General features: G+C 51.7%; 2 protein-coding genes across 4 annotated transcripts in view; one reads left to right on the forward strand and one right to left on the reverse strand.

The window, feature by feature from the left end:
* BMP1 (bone morphogenetic protein 1) overlaps positions 1-17,539 on the reverse strand; it is a 48,379-nt gene that overhangs the window by 19,090 nt on the left and 11,750 nt on the right. For all 3 annotated transcript variants that reach the window (XM_050801408.1, XM_050801409.1, XM_050801410.1), the window contains 6 exons: positions 17,217-17,334; positions 16,730-16,908; positions 15,911-16,016; positions 14,026-14,150; positions 13,366-13,481; positions 1,259-1,361 (listed from right to left, as the gene is read on the reverse strand). In XM_050801408.1, the coding sequence (XP_050657365.1) occupies positions 1,259-1,361; positions 13,366-13,481; positions 14,026-14,150; positions 15,911-16,016; positions 16,730-16,908; positions 17,217-17,334 (747 nt within the window). The remainder of the gene's footprint in view (positions 1-1,258; positions 1,362-13,365; positions 13,482-14,025; positions 14,151-15,910; positions 16,017-16,729; positions 16,909-17,216; positions 17,335-17,539) is intronic.
* The window catches only part of NUDT18 (nudix hydrolase 18), a 104,309-nt gene that overhangs the window by 17,191 nt on the left and 69,579 nt on the right, over positions 1-17,539 (forward strand). The window lies entirely within an intron of this gene.

The raw sequence follows: 17,539 nt of genomic DNA on the forward strand, positions 1-17,539 counted from the left end.
GCAAAGAAGAAACCAAATCAGAAATAAAATCAGAAATATAATCAGAAAGAAACATGACCTTCTTTACACATTACAAACTGCCCTTACAGACATGCTTTTATTTGTTCAAATGCAAGGGATGCCCCAGGACCCTAAATAAATCCCAGAATCTGGGGACTAGGTCAGAAAATGTCCACTTTGAAATAAAAATGAATAAGAATCAACATAAGTGGATGAGGTCGGCCATCTGTGGAATTCTTTGTAGTCAAGAATCAACTAGGAATGAGTTGTGTGTTCCTAATAAGGCCGGTGTTTCCCAACATTCAGCAAGGGACAGAGGGTGCTGGCCCAGGAATGTAAGTTATGAAAAAGAAACTCCCATCTTGGAAAAACACTAACACGTCTGCGAGAGGAAGTGTTGTAAGGCCAGCTGCTTTGAGTGACCAAAAAGAAATATTTAAATATCGGAAACTGGGGCGAAAATAGAGGTTAGCAAGATCTGTCTGGCTGTTTTAGGCACAGGCTGAGGAGAAGAGGTTCTGTTGCCCACAGAGTGGTCCTGAGCTCCTTATGATCATGTCCAGCTAGGAGGAGATTCATACAGCTCCTCGGGCTTGCTGCAAATACCCTCTAGGATCACCTGCCTCCCTTTGCCCTAATTCTAGGTTCATTAAAGCACCTTCTGTTCTGTGCTTCTGACCCACTTATTCCCACTGACTCACCTCCTGCCCCCTACCCTCCTCGGGACACAGTATCCTATGCAAACAAGGTCGGGCCACGGTGCCCACTGTGCAGCCCTCGGCAGTGAGTGAGTTAGGAGATGGGCTGGCGGGTTATGATGACTCTCTTTTGAGCCAGGCTGCACTGTGGGCACTCAAAAACCAGAAGGGCAGACAGAAAAAAAATAGTGGAGCCTCTGAAAGTGCCCAGATGAGGAAGAGAGCCTGGGGCCACGGGGATGCACAGAACAGCCTGTCTGTCTCTCTCAGTCAATTCCGATGACTCCTTGCACCCACTGGGTGACAGCCGACTTCACAGGGAGGCCCAGAAGCCTGCATTGGGGACTCTGAAGTCCAGATCGAGGACAGCACTTGCCTAAAGTCACACAGCAAGTGAGCAACGCAGCTAGCTGGGACTAATGATGCCAGGACTCCTGGCTCCCACACCGGGATGTCATCCCTGGCCAGTGTTGGGCCCTGGAGGGAGATGAAGAGTGTGATGAGGGTGGTTCAGAGAGGGAATCAGCATGGAGGGGGCAGGGGGTGGCTGGTGCTGTTACCTCGGAGGGGCGCCTTCCTCCAGAAGCCATCTCGGACCTCCACGTAGTCGTACCAGCACAGGCGGCTGCGGTACAGGTCCAGGGATGTGAAGTTCAGGATGATCTAGGGCAACAGGGGAGGAAGAGGGTTAAGCTGTCCTGAACATTGCACCAGCCCTCTGCCAGCCCCATGATGACCACCGCCTGCCTTACGCGAGGCAGGTCACCCTAGGTGAGAGCTAACGGGCTCCCGAAAGGAGCTGCTGGCACAGAACCGCCCCTCCTCCACAGTGGTCTGCGTATGGTCAGCTTTCTTCCCAGAAGGTCCAGGAGGAGGAGCAGCCATCACTTTGGGTAGAACCTCTGGCTCCAGCTCTCTTCATAGTCAATTAGATAACACAACCCACAACACCTTCAAGAGGAACTGGTCTCCACAGCAGTAGGAAGGGCCAAGGGCTGCATGAGGATACTGAGGGGTCTGAAGTAGGGACGAAGGGTCCCAAGAGGAGAGGCAGGGGGAAAGAAGGGCTGAGTCACTAATCATCATTTTTTATTTTATTTTTTTGAGTCAGGGTCTTGCTTTGTCACCCAGGCTGGAGTGCAATGGTACAATCACAGCTCACTGCAGCCTCCACCTCCCAGGCTCAAGCTATCCTCCCACCTGAGCCTCCCAAAGTGCTGGGATTACAGGAGTGCGTCACTGCGCCCGGCCCCATCATTTATTGAGGGCTGATTCTGGGCAGGGGGATACACTAACTGCTGAGAGGACACCAGATCTGAATCTGTCCCTGTCCTCAAGGAGCTCCGGGCTTAGGGAGGGATGAGACATACGCATGAGAAAGCTCAGACCCCAGTCACAACAGCCTGGGCGTGAATCTCCACTCTGCATTTCCTGCTGTGAGTTATCAAGCAAACCACATAACCTCTGAGCCTCTGCTATGTCCTGCGTGCAATGGGGAGAACAGTCCCTACCCTGACATCACACTTCCAAGGCACAGGCACCGTCTGTCCTGAGCACCTCATTTCAGCCTCCGAGCTCAGGAAATGCTCGCTCGCTACTGGAGGAATGTTACACCTTGGTGAGTACCAATTCTCTTTAGCAGATGGGCATTTTAACAGGTAGAGAGTTTAATGGTTTCCCTCCATTTCCTGGGGGAAACCACTTCCTCGGTAGGTTCCAGAGTGGGCCCAAAGCCTGTCGGGTATTCAGAGTTCCAACAAGTAGGGATTCCAGGGATGTGTTCGCCGTGACCTGCGAGGCCAGTGCAGCGAACACTCGATGGTCTCAGGGCTCTCCCGCTCTGGGAGAGCTGGGTTCTCCACTAGAGAAGGGGACAGTCTGCCTCCCTTGTACCTTCTTGGAGAGTTAGAGGCAGAGTGGAGGCCAGGATGAGAAAGACTCCAAGGTGGGCACTGACAATTGCTGTCTGTAGCCAGGGTCAACTGGCTAGTTGGGGAGGAGCTCCCGGTCACTCTGACATGGGCCCTATCAGAATACCTGGTGATTCCAATATCCGCCTAGAGGACCCTTCCCATTTCTTGGCCGGTCAGTTCTGCGACCTCCTCTCTCCACCTCTCTACACCTTCCTGACCACACACCAACACGTCACGCCGTGCAGGCCGGCTTCATCAAGAATTGTCTGCCCCTCTACAATCTCAGTTTCTAGGGCTTCACTCTCCATTCAGTTCCCAGTCTTTCCCTCAGTTCTCATCACTGCGACCTTCAAGCCACTGCACCCTGGGCAATGCCACTGCCGGTCACCCCCATCTATTCTCTCTCCTTACCCAGCTTAGCTCCACAGCCCATCCTTTTTCTTCTATTCTTTTTAAAAAATTCTTACATGAAGGCCGGACGTGGTGGCTCACGCCTGTAATCCCAGCACTTTGGGAGGTGGAGGCGGGCAGACCACGAGGTCAAGAGATCGAGATCATCCTGGCTAACATGGTGAAACCCCGTCTCTACTAAAAATACAAAAAAATTAGCTGGGCGTGGCAGCGGGTGCCTGTAGTCCCAGCTACTCGGGAGGCTGAGGCAGGAGAATGGCGTGAACCCGGGAGGTAGAGCTTGCAGTGAGCTGAGATCGCGCCACTGCACTCCAGCCTGGGCGACAGAGCGAGACTCCGCCTCAAAAAAAAAAAAAAAAAAAAAACTTACATGAGTTTAAGTATATTTATTTGGGGGGGTCTCTTATTAATTGTGGTATTCTGTGATATAATTGAGTAAGATCATGTTTTTGAAAAGTACACTATAGGCCAAGCGTGGTGGCTCACTCCTGTAATCCCAACACATTGGGAGGCCAAGGCAGATGAATCACTTGAAGTCAGGAGTTTAAGACCAGCCTGGCCAACATGGTGAAACCCCATCTCTACTAAAAATACAAAAAAATTAGCCAGGTGTGGTGGCATGCACCTGTAATCCTAGCTACTTGGGAGGCTGAGGCAGGAGAATCGCTTGAACCCAGGAGGCGGAGGTTGAAGTGAGCCTAGATCGTGCCGTTGCACTCCAGCCTGGGTGACAGAGCAAGACTCTGTCTCAAAAAAATACAAAATAAAATAAAGCACACTATATATTACTCTTGGTTATTATTATCATCATCAAAAGTTATTGTTACTATTATAAGTCCTGGCATTTTGAAACTCTGAAGATGCAAGTCTGTTCTAGCTCCTGCGAGGGAGTAGATGGCATCTCATTACCTAATCTTTTAACTTTTTAGAAAATGATCAAATGTGGACAAGACATGGTAGCTCACACCTGTAACCGAGCACTTTGGGAGGCCGAGGCAAGGGGATCGCTTGAGTCCAGGAGTTTGAGACCAGCCTGGGCAACATAATGAGACCCCATCTCTACAAAAATTAAAAAATTAGCCAGCTATGGTGGCATGTGTCTGTAGTTCCAGCTACTAGGAAGGCTGAAGTGGGAGGATCACCTGAGCCTAGGAGGCTGAGGCTCCAGTGAGCCAAGATTGTGCTGGCTCACTGAATGGAAATTTGGTTTTATTTTATATATATATAAAAAATACGTATTATATAATATATAAGATATATAGTATATATGTATGTGTGTGTATGTGCGTATATATATCTATATATCTATATATATCCATCAATAGAGATCTGCAGGGGGCAACTGAATAATTAAATTGAGATAAATCAAGACAATGGCATTCTAAGCAGCCATAAAAATGGCTGAGTGCTGGCATGGAACGGCGGGCACAATTCATTGCTGAGTGCAAGGTATATTGCAAAAGACCATATACGTGTGCATACAATTCCTTTTTGTCTTGTATATATATACATACATATATACACATCCATGCTTACATGCATGTGTATACCTAGAAGGGTCTGGAAGGAGACACCAGAAAGTGTCCCCAGTGCTTAGTCACCTCTGAGGAGTGGGATCTAGAGGAGGGTCTAGAGGAGAAAATTCACTTGTTATTTTACGCATTTCTAGATTGTTCAAAAAGTTTGTTTACTGTGTGCATATGTTATTTGTATATCTAACAAACAACAAAAACAAAGGAGTTGCTGGATGGAAGAAGGGATGCAGAGGGCCGAGTGAGGGCGCTCTGGCTCCTGACTCACACCCTCCACCACTCCTCCACGTGGCCTCCCTGGGCTTGCCAAGCAGTTCTGCTCAGCAGCTGTGCTGAGGACAAGCGCCGCTTTCCTTCATCCTTAGAAGCAGCCTTGGCTGTGTCTGGGGAGGATGATGTCAAAGCTGCTGAGGAAGAAACCACGCCCAGCCGGCAGAACCCCAGAGGGCCCACCCGAGACCTCCAAAGAAGCAGGAGGAACCAGAGGTCACATCACTCAGGAGGAAGAAACCTGCGTTGGCCGAGAGAGGCATGCTACAGAGAGGCCCAGTGATGGCTATATTGAGACTGGATGTGTCAAATTAAGAGTTGTATTGGCTTCTGTCGTGTGGAAACAGCTGTGCTGTGGTGGCAGGGGCAATGCCCTTTGCCAGAGAAAACCTGGCCAGCCCCACCGCTTCCGGGCTGGTGACTTGGGCCTGTGGCTCGGCTTCCTTAAGCCTCAGTGTTTTTGTCTGAAATTGAGATGGGGCCGGGTGCGGTGGCTCATGCCTGTAATCCCAGCACTTTGGGTGGCTGAAGTGGAAGGATTGCTTGAGCCTGGGAGCTTGAGACCAGCCTGAGCAATATAGTGAGACCTCATCTCTACAAAAAAATTTAAAAACTTGCTGGGCATGATGGCACATGCCAGTGGTCCCAGCTACTCGGGAGGTGGAGGTGGGAGGATCACTTGAGCTGGGGAGGTCCAGGCTGGAATGAGCCATGATCACATGAGCCATGAACAGAGCAACTCTGTCTCAGAAAAAACAAAACAAAACAAAAAAAAACCCCAAACTGGAAATGATAATAATGGCTTCACTGGGGAGTTGGGAGGATTCAATATGGGGTGCAGAGTCTCCTGAATATAGGAAATACTCCTCAAGCTTGCTGCATGCTGGCAGGGGAGAAGTAATAGGACACCTCACTTCTGGCCACAGCGTGCCAGTTAAGCATCTTGCCCCTTGGTGACTCACTGTCCGGCTTCAATCTGACCTAGCTGCATGATCTTTAGGCCCATCAACCAGTTCCTCTGTGCCTCCATGTCCTTATTTATAAGAGGGTAATGATGATACTATCTGCCTCCCAGGACTTAGGGGAGTTCAATTCGTATATGTGTAAAATTTACAAGTGCCCAACGCAGAGTAAGCACTCAATAAATGTTAACTTTGCTAGTAGAATGAAGTTTGCTTAAGATTTTTTGGTATTTGGAATGGTTAAGACAAGAATCCTGGAATTAGAGAGAAATAGGGTTCCTGGGGAAGTGGACCAGGATTTCTTCATTTAAAAAGATTACGGGGCCGGGCGCGGTGGCTCAAGCCTGTAATCCCAGCACTTTGGGAGGCCAAGACGGGTGGATCACGAGGTCAGGAGATGGAGACCATCCTGGCTAACACGGTGAAACCCCGTCTCTACTAAAAAATACAAAAAACTAGCCAGGTAAGGTGGTGGGCGCCTGTAGTCCCAGCTACTCGGGAGGCTGAGGCAGGAGAATGGCGTAAACCCGGGAGGCGGAGCTTGCAGTGAGCTGAGATCCAGCCACTGCACTCCAGCCTGGGCAACAGAGCGAGACTCCATCTCAAAAAAAAAAAAAAAAAAAAAAGATTAGGGACTGGGCTGGGCACGGTGCCTCACGCCTGTAACCCCAGCACTTTGAGAGGTCAAGGCAGGCAGATCACCTGAGGTCAGGAGTTTGAGACTAGCCTGGCCAACATGGCGAAACTCCATCTTTATTAAAAATATAAAAATTAGCCAGGTGTGGTGGCACGTGCCAGTAGTCCCAGTTACTCGGGAGGCTAAGGCACGAGAATCACTTGAACCCGAGATGCGGAGGTTGCAGTGAGCTGAGATCACACCACTGCACTCCAGCCTGGGCAACAGGGCAAGACTCTGTCTCTAAAAAATACGATAAAATAATTAAATAAAATTAAAAGATTAGGAATATAGGAAAGATAGCAGCAGCTAACATTAGTTGGGTTCTCACTATGTGATAGGTACTACTCCAGGGACTTTATGTATAATAATTTGTTTAATCCTCATACCTTTATGAGGAGGAGATGGTTTTAAGAAGGGAATCATGGTCAGCAGATCAAACATGATAGCACCTCCCTTGTGGTAGGTACTATCGCCAGGCTCATTTTATAGTTTATAGATTACAGAGGCTCGCACCTGTAATCCCAGCACTTAGGGAGGCCGAGGCAGGTGGATCACCTGAGGTCAGGAGTTCGAGACCAGATTGGCCAACATGGCGAAACCCTGTCTCTACTAAAAATACAAAAATTAGCCAGGCATGGTGGCATGTGACTATAGTCCCAGGTACTCGGAAGGCTGAGACAGAAGAATTGCTTGAACCCAGAGATGGGGGTTGCAGTAAGCCGAGCTCATGCCATTGCACTCCAGTCTGGGCAACAGAGTGAGACTCCATCTCAAAAAGTATATATGTAGATAGACGGGGAAACAAAGGCACAGAGAGGTTAAGCAACTTCCCCAATACCACACAGCCAGTACATGGCACAGCTGTGAGTCAAATTCAGGCACTCTGGCTCTTAAAGTTACACCCTCCACCAATCCTCCACATGGCTTCTCTGGGCCTGCCAAGCGATTCTGCTCAGCAACTGTGCTAAGGATAAGTGTCCATTTTCCCTTCATCCTCAGAGCCCCACACCCTTCAAGAAGCAGAACTTGGATAGGATCCAGCACAGGCTTTGCAGAGAAGGCAGGGATCCCTTTGGCCTGGCTGGGGATGTGGAAGACAGGGAAGGCATTAAGAATTTGGGCTGGGCTGGGTGTGGTGGCTCACCTGAGGTCGGGAGTTCGAGACCAGCCTGGCCAACATGGTGAAACCCTGTCTCTATTAAAAATACAAAAATTAGCCGGGCATGGTGGCACACACCTGTAATCCCAGCTACTCGGGAGGCTGAGGCAGGGGAATTGCTTGAACCCAGGAGGCGGAGGTTACATTGAGCCGAGATCGTGCCATTGTACTCCAGCCTGGGGGACAAGAGCAAGACTTCGTCTCAAAAAAAAAAAAAAGATGATGAAACCCTGTCTCTACTTAAAATACAAAAATTAGCTGGGGGCAATGGCAGGTGCCTGTAATCCCAGCTACTAGGGAGGCTGAGGCAGAAGAATTGCTTGAACCCGGGGGGCAGAGGTCGAGGTGAGCTGAGATCATGCCACTGCACTCCAGCTTGGGCGACAGAGTGAGACTCAGTCTCAAAAAAAAAAAAAAAAAAAATTTGGGTTGGACCTTGAATAACAGGTAGCGTATCAGGAGGCAGGGATGGGAATGAGGGCAGATACTGCCAGCTCTAAAAGTTCTTATCTTCTTGGCTCCTCTGCAAATGTTTGATCCACTGACCATGATTCCTTTTTTTTTTTTTTTTTTCCTTTTTTGAGACTGAGTCTTATTCTTGCCCAGGTTGGAGTGCAGTGGCATGATCTCGGTTCACTGCAACCTCCATCTCCCGGGTTTGCGCGAGTGATTCTCCTGCCTCAGCCTCCCGAGTAGCTGGGACTACAGGCATGCACCACCACGCCCAGCTAATTTTTGTATTTTTAGTAGAAATGGGGTTTCACCATGTTGGCCAGGCTGGTCTCAAACACCTGACCTCAGAAAATCCACCTGCCTCGGCCTCCCAAAGTGCTGGGATTATAGGCGTGAGTCACCGTACCCAGCCGATTCCCTTCTTAAAACCGTCTTCTCCTCATAAAGGTTCTCCTCTGTTGCTGGGGAACCACTGTCAGTCCTCTCCGCGCCAGCCGCTAGTTACATGAGTGTAGACTCGGGGGATCTGAAAAGAAGGCTTTCCAGTTGACTCTTTTACTTTGACATACCCAAGACAGGCAAAATCAATTGTATATGGTAAGATTTACTTATCATTCACATTTCTAGCAATAAGCTGAGAATTGGGAGGCAAATGAAAAACAACTTCTCCACAGCCAAAATAGATGTCAAAGTCCATCCACTAAAGCAGGCGGCATTATTTCAGGTTTACCTTTGAAAGACCATAGACTTTGGAGTCAGAAAGTCCTGGAACCGAATGCCAATTTCACCACTACTACCTGTGTAAACTTGGGGAGATTTATTCAAGCGCTTGAAGCCTCCATTCTCTTGGCTGTACAGTAGGGATAACAGTACCTAGGTCGTAAAAGTGTTACAGGGAATAGCGAGGTCCTGCATGTAAGGTGCCTAATGCTTTCTGTGGTACATAATCGTTAAACGATAGAGAGGCCGTTAGTATTCTACCACACCAGGCTCTGTAGGTCCTTTCAATGTTCATGTCCCCAGGGTGTCACTTGGCTTCCCTTACAACTCTCCAATTTCATTCAGGACTGTGGCTAGTTTTTACTTCGGGTACTTCTACAACCACTCGTTGACTAATCTGGAATTTTTATACTTAGCCCTTTTCTCTTTCTGCAGCCCCAGGCAGGCTTCTGAAAAAAAGGACAGGAGTCCTCTGGGAATCGCCGTGGAAGCAGCACCAAGGCAGAGAGAGAGGCTTTGGGGGCAAGGCCATGTGTGTCCACTAGAGAGACTAGTGCCAGCCCAGGCCAGCCAGGAAGAACAGGGAAGGAAGCTGATCCTAGGCCAGATGCCACACCCCTGTCGACTGCATAAAACTCCCGGACAGGAAGGTAAGTAGCGTGCCACCTGACTCCGCTGCTCAGGGCCAGCGACTGTCTTGCGGGTCTGTACATTTCCGGTGGCTGGCCCAGGGCTGGGCACATAGTAGGCACACAGGTTTGCTGAAGAGCACTAAAGTCATTGTCAAAATGCAGCAGGGCTTTAGAACACATATAGTATCGCAATCACCGACTCTTGTGTCATAATCCAATTTTGTGTAATTTTGGAGAAGTTACTAAATTTTTCCAAGCCTGTTTTCTCATATCCAAAACAGGGATAATGTTAGCATCTGGCCCATAATGTTGCTGTGCGATAATGTTGGACATAACACACATAAAGAATTTAACATGGCCGGGTGTGGTGGCTCACGTCTGTAATCCCAGCACTTTGGGAGGCCGAGGTGGGCGAATCACCTGAGTCCGGGAGTTCGAGACCAGCCTGACCAACATGGAGAAACTCTGTCTCTACTAAAAATACAAAATTAGCTGGGTGTGGTGGCACATGCCTGTAATCCCAGCTACTCAGGAGGCTGAGGAGGTTGCAGTGAGCTGAGAACATGCCATTGCACTACAGCCTGGGCAACAAGAATGAAACTCTGGGCCGGGTGCAGTGGCACAAGCCTGTAATCCCAGCACTTTGGGACGGGCGGATCAGGAGGTCAGAGACCGAGACCACAGGAAACCCCGTCTGCAAAAATACAAAAAATTAGCCGGAGCTGGCGGGCGCCTGTAGTCCCAGCTACTCAGGAGGCTGAGGCAGGAGAATGGCATTGCAGTACAGATCACGCCACTGGGCAACAAGAATGAAACTCTGTCTCAAATAATAATAATAATAATAATTTAGCACATAGTTGCTCAATCATATGTTCAGTCAGTTAGTTATTGCTATTATTATCGGTGGGTGAGATTTCCCAAGGCTGGAGTAATGGGAACCCTCTAGAGGGAAACAAAGGAAGCCAGGGCATAGCTGGTAGAAAACAGCAAAAAAGGAATGTAATTTTTTGTTTTGTTTTGAGACAAGATCTTGCTCTGTTCCTCTGGCATGAGTGTCGTGGTGTAATCATAACTCACTGCAGCTTTGAACTCCCAGGCTCGAACAATCCTCCCACCTCAGCCTCCCGAGTAGCTGGAACTACCAGCACCCACCAGACACCCAGCTAATTTTTAAAATTTTTTGTAGAGATGGAGTTCCGCTATGTTAGCCAGGCTGGTCTCAAACTCCTAGCCTTAAGTGATCCTCCTGCCTCAGCTTCCCTAAGTGTTGAGATTACAGGCGTGGGCCATATACTGGCCAAAATTGCCGTTTTTAAGAGAGATTCAGAACAAGGAAGAAAGGGTTCACTTTTAAGGGAAGATGGTAGAATGTCAACCAAGAGCGAAGCCAGAATTACTCAACTCTCAATAAAAATCTGTCCTATGTAAGAATGATCTTCAAATTACAACAAATGAAAATAAGCATTGTTTGAAAAGGAAATAGAAGCTCAATAACACAGAAGGAGGAGAGCCCATGAGCATCTCGCTACATTGATTTTTGTTTCCAAGCTCATCAATGACATCAGAGGAGACAGTCAAATAATTTGCAGATGTGATCAGCATGTGTAATCTGCAGGACTCAGAGTAAAAGCTTTCCCAGTCTTCAAAGGGGTGTGTGTACTGGAAGGAGAGTAAGGAGCGGATTCTGGGAATTGCAAACCACTGGGCCAAACGTCAATCCCCAAAGAAACAGATGCTCTGTGACCATTTAGAAAAGAAACACTTGATGACTAGGAGCCAGTTTGGGTTCACTGGAAACAAGGCAGGTCGAACACATTTGTCTTCCTTTTTAAAGGGGTTTTATCAACTGGTGGAACAGTAGATTTAATTTGCTAAGGCGTTGCATCTTACGTATTCAGCATTTATGAAACACTTCCTGGGCCAAGGATAGAAAGATGACCAAGGTATGGTCTCAGAAGGAGCGCACATCCTGGTCAACTGGTGGTCACCTGTGGCTGGATAGTCATGACTTTAAGTGGCATCATAACGGATGTAATAACTCTTCTCAAAGCCTAGATTAACAGATTAATGTCAATTTGGAGGGAAATCTTGGTTCTTCTTTGGTTTGTGTGCCGTTCTATGTTTTGATCAAAGGCCAGGATGCAGACCTAGAAGACATGCTTATCAAAGGAGCTCATGGCAGAGGTAAGAGGAGGGCTACCTGATGAATGGTGACTTTCTGATTCAAAATGATCTTGAGATGTCGAACTGAACAATGCAACCAATAATAGAATCGAATCCAGCTCAACGCTGCACTATGACATTAAGAATCGTGTCCCAATCAAGGAAAAGAAAGTCTTGTAGCTCATTCTTGGGAGCAATAGAAATGTAAAGGACACAGAAGGTTTGGGGTTGGTGCAGAGGTCCAGACTCTGTGAAAAGACCGTGAATGGCTCTAAGGAGGGATGAGAGTAATCTCCCCACGTTACGAGGACTGACATGGGAAAGAGGGAGTGAATTATCCTAAATTGCTCTTGAGGAAAGTACTAGAGCAAGTAAGGAGCTTAAGGGAGAAGAAGAGATGTTGTAACATTAAGACCTGGCTACAGGCCAGGTGTGGTGGCTCACGCCTGTAATTCCAACACTTTGGAAGCCTGAGCCGGGAGGATCACTTAAGGTCAGGAGTTCGAGACCAGCCTGCGCAACATGGCGAAACCCTGTCTCAACCAAAAATAGAAAAAAAGTTGGCCGGGCATGGTGGCGCACATCTGCAGTCCCAGCTACTCGAGAGGCTGATGTGGGAGGATCACTTGAGCCTGGGAAGCAGAGGTTGCAGTGAGCTGAGATCGCACCACTGCACTCCAGCTTGGGTGATAGAGTAAGATTCCATCTCAAGAAAAAAATAAAAAAAGAGCTGGCTAGAGAACAGAATGAATTATTCTGAAAAGTAGTGAGCCTCTCATCACCTTAGGTATTCAAACAGGGATAATCAACCATGCAGTGGGAAACCTGACCGGACAGGCTTGGGGGCCCTCCCCACACTCGGTGTCCACCCTGCTTGCCACCAATTAGTAATGAGTAGGGAAGGCTCCCTGAAGGAGGTCACATCCGAGCTAGACTGTGAAGATGGAGACAGCTCTGACCCGATCCCGTAGGGTGCCCGAAGCCAGCCCCATGTGGCAGTAAGTATGAGAACTGGGCACTTCCCCACAAGGTAAGACAGAAGGTGGAGCTGAGCTTTCTCTATGGATCAGAACTGATACAGCAGGTGACAGGTAGAGGAAGGAGAAATAGAGTGCCAGTGGAGAGCCAGGAACAAAAAATCAGGCCCAGAGAGCAAAGACCGGAGGGTCCTGGCCTGAGCAAGAGGAAGGGTGGATGGGAAGGAGAGACCCACCAGGCAGCATCCTGCTGGAGACACTTCTATCATTCCTTAATCGTTCCCAGGAACAGAGCCTGTCAGAATTGGGAAGAGCCCTTCAGGAGCCCCTGGCCCAAGCCCTGATGAGATGGATGAGAGTTGAGGGTCAGGCTGGAACCCAGACCTGAGAAGGGCTCCAATCCCACCTCAGTCCTTGTCAGCTGTGTGACCTTGGGCAAGTTACTTAACCACCCTGTGCCTCAGTTTCCTCATCTGTAAAATAAAGGTGGAGGTAGCCATAAAAGAGGTGATGTAGGAAAAGCACCCAAGAAGAACTAGATAATCAAAATAGACCTACATAGTAAGTGCTATCTGCAAATTAACACTAATTTACAATTATTGGGAGATGCCGGGGAAGGCGGTGAATGCCGGGAGCCCCTTCCCACAGCAGTGCCCCATCAGCGCTGTGGACTCAATGCATTTACGGTAACCAGGTAGGTCGCTGGTACCCATATTGATTCCCACCGTGGGAGAAGTCCCTGAGGTATGGGGACCCGCAGGGGAGGGGAAGGCTCAGAGGCCGAGCCCACACGTACCTTCTCCCCGGGTGTGACGGAGATGCGCCACACGCAGTGCATGTGAGCAGAGTAGCCGTTGGGGTATTCAGGGGAGGAGAAGTTGCCTGTGCTGTCTTGCAGGGTCTCTCCACAGGCTGTGAGGAAAGGAAATGACAGGGCAGGGCTGCAGGCGCCAAATCCCCCCACCTTCTGGCTCACCCACCCCTGAGCCCTGGCATCCTCTGAGGGAGGGGAGAATGCCCGAGGAGTGGGAGGGTGTCTGCAGCAGTCCTGTCCCTGTAAGATCCACCCCTTCCGCCTCACATACAGCACACACCATCCTACCTCCCAGCCCAGTGCTGCCCTGTTTGTGAAGGCAATATGGGTTCCAGAGTTAAGGTCAAGCTCCCTTGGTGGGGCTCCGTGCCACCACCTCCCTCTCCTAGGATTGCCCTGTTCTTCCCCACTTCTGCCCCTACAGACCCTCAGAAGGTGGTGGCTCAGCTTCTGACCACCATCTGAGCCTACACCCAGTGGCCTCCTTTACTTGGACACTGCCCCTCCTATGGGGTCCCCTCCCCCGCCACACCATTCTCTAAAACTTGCAGCCTAAGCCTTCTTGGTGGCACCAGGCACCTGGCCTCTGCCTCCCTCAGGCCCTGCGCTCCACGCCTTCACCCATCCCTTCTCTGCCCTGACCTGGGCACTTGTAAAGCTTGCGGGCTTGGGCAATGTCCCCCTTGCTGAGCCGTGTCCTTTGGCCAATGGGAGGTTTCACCCCGTTCACCTCATACTTGGGGACAATGGTATCCAGGAAGATGCCCCTGAAGAAGAGGGAGAGAAGGAAGGGTGAGCGTCTTGGGGACAGTGGGCAGGGAGTGGGTGGCATGCCCATCCGTACCCACAAGTCGCGACCCTGCTGGAGCTCAGACATTCCTCAGCAGGGTCAGGGCCGGGTGGAGACGTCTCACCCTGTCATTACACTGCCCACTGACCAGCAGCCACCCTGCTCCGTGGCAGCCACACCGCAGGAGTCGGGGGAGCCCCAGGAACACTTTGGGAGGTCAGGGATGCAGGTCCAGGGTGCCCTGAGACCCACTGGTGCCCCCAGTTCAGGCTGGCCACGACTCCCAGTCCCAGGAAAGCTACAGGCCCCTAGCGGGTCATCTTTCCAACCCCACTGGGCCCCTGCTTCTGCAGCCCCTCATGCTGCTCCAGCCCTAACTAAACTTCCCCCAGGACTCCCTAGGCCAGCTACTCACCCTGCTGGCACAGGCTGCATCTGAATGCACATGGAACAAGGCCAAAGGCAGATTCCACTGCAGCCAGACCAAGCCCCGGGGACAGCCCCACCAGCTCCCCATCTATCAGTGTCTCCTGTACCCCCCATTCCTCCCTTCTGAATCCTGGGTGTTTGCACTGGGAGGAGCAGAGTGAAGGGAAGGCAGGCAGCCCTCCACCTCCCCAGGGCCCCTGACTCACACCCAGCTGGGTGGATCACAGCAGGGGGTGCGGTGGGATGCGGTGGGAAATGTAAGGCCGGGTCTGTGGGTGTGGGGGGGCAGAATGACCTCACCACCCCTCCTTGGTCTCTGTTCCTGCAGGTCTGCAGGCAGGAAAAGTGGATCGGGTAGAAGCACTGAGAAGAGGGGGCAGGGCCACTGTCTGGGACACAGACAGAGGATGAGCAAAGCACCAGGCCTGGGAATGGCCAGGCCAGGAAGGAGTGTGAGGAGGAGGGAGGTGCCGTTTCCCACACTCTGCTAAGGAGAAGCTTGGGGGAGGGGAGGCTGGGCCACCACCTTCGAGGGTTCTAGTTGTGGCTTCTGGGGACCTGGGCATCGGATAAGGAGGATGTGCTTTGGAGTTGGGCACGAGGGCTAGTCCAGGGCAGGGGCCTGGCTTCATGCAAACTGGCCAATTACCAAAAAAAAAAAAAAAAAAAAAGCAGACTAATTAAAAAGGAATGGCTGGGCATGGTGGCTCATGCCTGTAATCTCAGCATTTTGGGAAGCCGAGGTGGGAGGATTGCTTGAGCCCAGGAGTTCGAGACCAGCCTGGGCAATATAGTGAGACCCCATCTCTAAAAAAAAGTCATGGTGGCGTGTACCTGTCATCCTAGCTACTTAGGAGGCTGAGACGGGACAATTGCTTGAGCCTAGGAGTTTGAGGTGCAGTGAGCCATGACTGTGCCACTGCACTCCAGCCTAGGTGACAGAGCAAGACCCTGTCTCAAACAAAAACAAAAACAAACAAATGGCCCACAAATAAAAGCTCAGCACCCTTTGGGCTGATAGTTTGGGGCTACCCCACACTGCTTGGCTTGCACAGTGGTTGGGTTCAGCCTCCTCCGCCAGGTGCCCTGGGTGCACACAGTGGTAAGGCCCTGCCACAGCCCCACCCATGGAAGAGGACAGGAGGGCAGGCAGCATCCGTGGACCCTCTGCTTGGAGGCCACAGTCCCCCGGAGGGCCACTCTTTTCCTGGGTCATTGCCCCGGAAGTGGCAGGCAGAAGAAGAATGACCTACAGAGGGCAGGGTGGGGCTGCGCCAGCAGAGGCCCAGCCCTGACCCCATCTCCTACCTGGAGAACGTGTTCCGAGCATAATGCATGATGCTGTCAAAGTCATAGGTCTCCCCCAGGGACTCCACCTCCTGAGGCTCCATCTTCAGGAAGTTATACTCCTGCCCTGAGAAGATCAGGAAAAGGGTGTGTGGGGAGGGAGGGAGTGGGTCTGCCTGGGATGCAACGCTCCCTTTCCAGGGCAGGAATGGGGTCCTTCCTGTATCTGAGAGGGCCCCCCTACCTGAGGGTCCGGGGAGCAGCCAAGGGGAGCCTGGGGAGTGGGGAGGGTCTCAGGAAGAGTCCTATCCAGCAAAGGGCCTGGTGAATGGAGGACTCAAGGGAACATGGAAAGAAAGCACCCATTTCTAGAGCCGCAGCTGAGAAGGAAGCAGTGAAGAGTGGAGAGTGCCTGGGAGAGAGGGAGGAGGTGGGAAGGGAGGGACAGAGATATCGAGAAAATGAGAGAAAAGCCCTCAGAGGGCAGACCAGTCAGAGGACAGAAAGTGGGCAGAGGTGGGGAGAAAGGCCTGAGCAGTCCCCAGGGCGGGCCCACTAAGCCCATGCCCCACCCTAGAGGCTGCCCGGGCTACCGCTGTCCAGGACCAGGACCTGGCCCAGCCCCGCCGAGGAGCTCCGCAACGGATGCAGGTACTTGATCTGCCACGGAGGAGGAAATGCCTCAAAGGCAAGGGCCGGCTCAACCCAGGCTGAGGGTAGCGCTGAGGGCCCAGACTATGACGGCTGGCAGGAGCGGCTCCCACTGCCCCCAGGGTCCCTGGAGGTGGGGGTTGGGGCAGGAGCCGCCCACCAAGGCCGCACCGAGGGACAGGTACCTACCTGGCTGGATGTTCTCACGAACGATGGAAACGTGGCGGTCCCGGTCTGGCCGAGTGTGTTCGTGCCAGAAGCCGACGACGTGGCCCAGCTCGTGGACCACGATGCCGAACTTGTCACAGTTCTTGCCGATGGAGATGGCCTGGGGGCCCCCGCCGCGGCGACCCACGTAGGAGCAGCACCTGGAGGGCGGGGCCAGCTCAGGGGGGCGGTCCCGAGCTGGGGGAGTGCATCCACTCAGGGGCGGGGCCAGGCTGCCGGGGGTGGGGGGGGAGGGGAGCGGAGGGGAGGTGGGCCCTGAGCGCCGAGTGCCCAGGCTGTGTGCTGGAGGTCACAGCCACACAAGGGGCAGTTCCTGGGGAGATGCCCCATAGCAGGAGGGGCCGAAGGGACCCAGCGCTGTGCCCAGCTGGGGGCAGTGGCAGTGCCCAGGGAAGAACCTGGGTTGGGGCAACGGCGGAAGGTGTAGTGCCTAGGGCTTCCTGCTCACCCGCAAGGTCGATAGGTGAACACAATATAGCTGTCCTCGTCCGTGCGCTCCAGGAAGGTGACACAGGTATGCTTCTCCCAGTGCCTCATGGCCTGCCGGAAGACTGCCCTCTGGCTACCTGCCAGGAGGAAGGAAGACAGGTTGCCACGGTGTCCAGGCGGTCCCACCCCCTACCCACCCCCTACCCACCATAGAAGAGTCACAGCCATTCTGAGAGCAGACTGCCCAGAAAGGAAAGTGTGGGCACTCGGGCTGCAGATGGCACCCACGCCTCCGTGCCTGGCAGGGCTGCCCCAAGGCCAGGCCCAAAAGCTGGCTGCACC

The sequence above is a fragment of the Macaca thibetana genome, chromosome 8 (genome assembly GCF_024542745.1).
Source record: "Macaca thibetana thibetana isolate TM-01 chromosome 8, ASM2454274v1, whole genome shotgun sequence".
NCBI lineage: Eukaryota > Metazoa > Chordata > Mammalia > Primates > Cercopithecidae > Macaca > Macaca thibetana.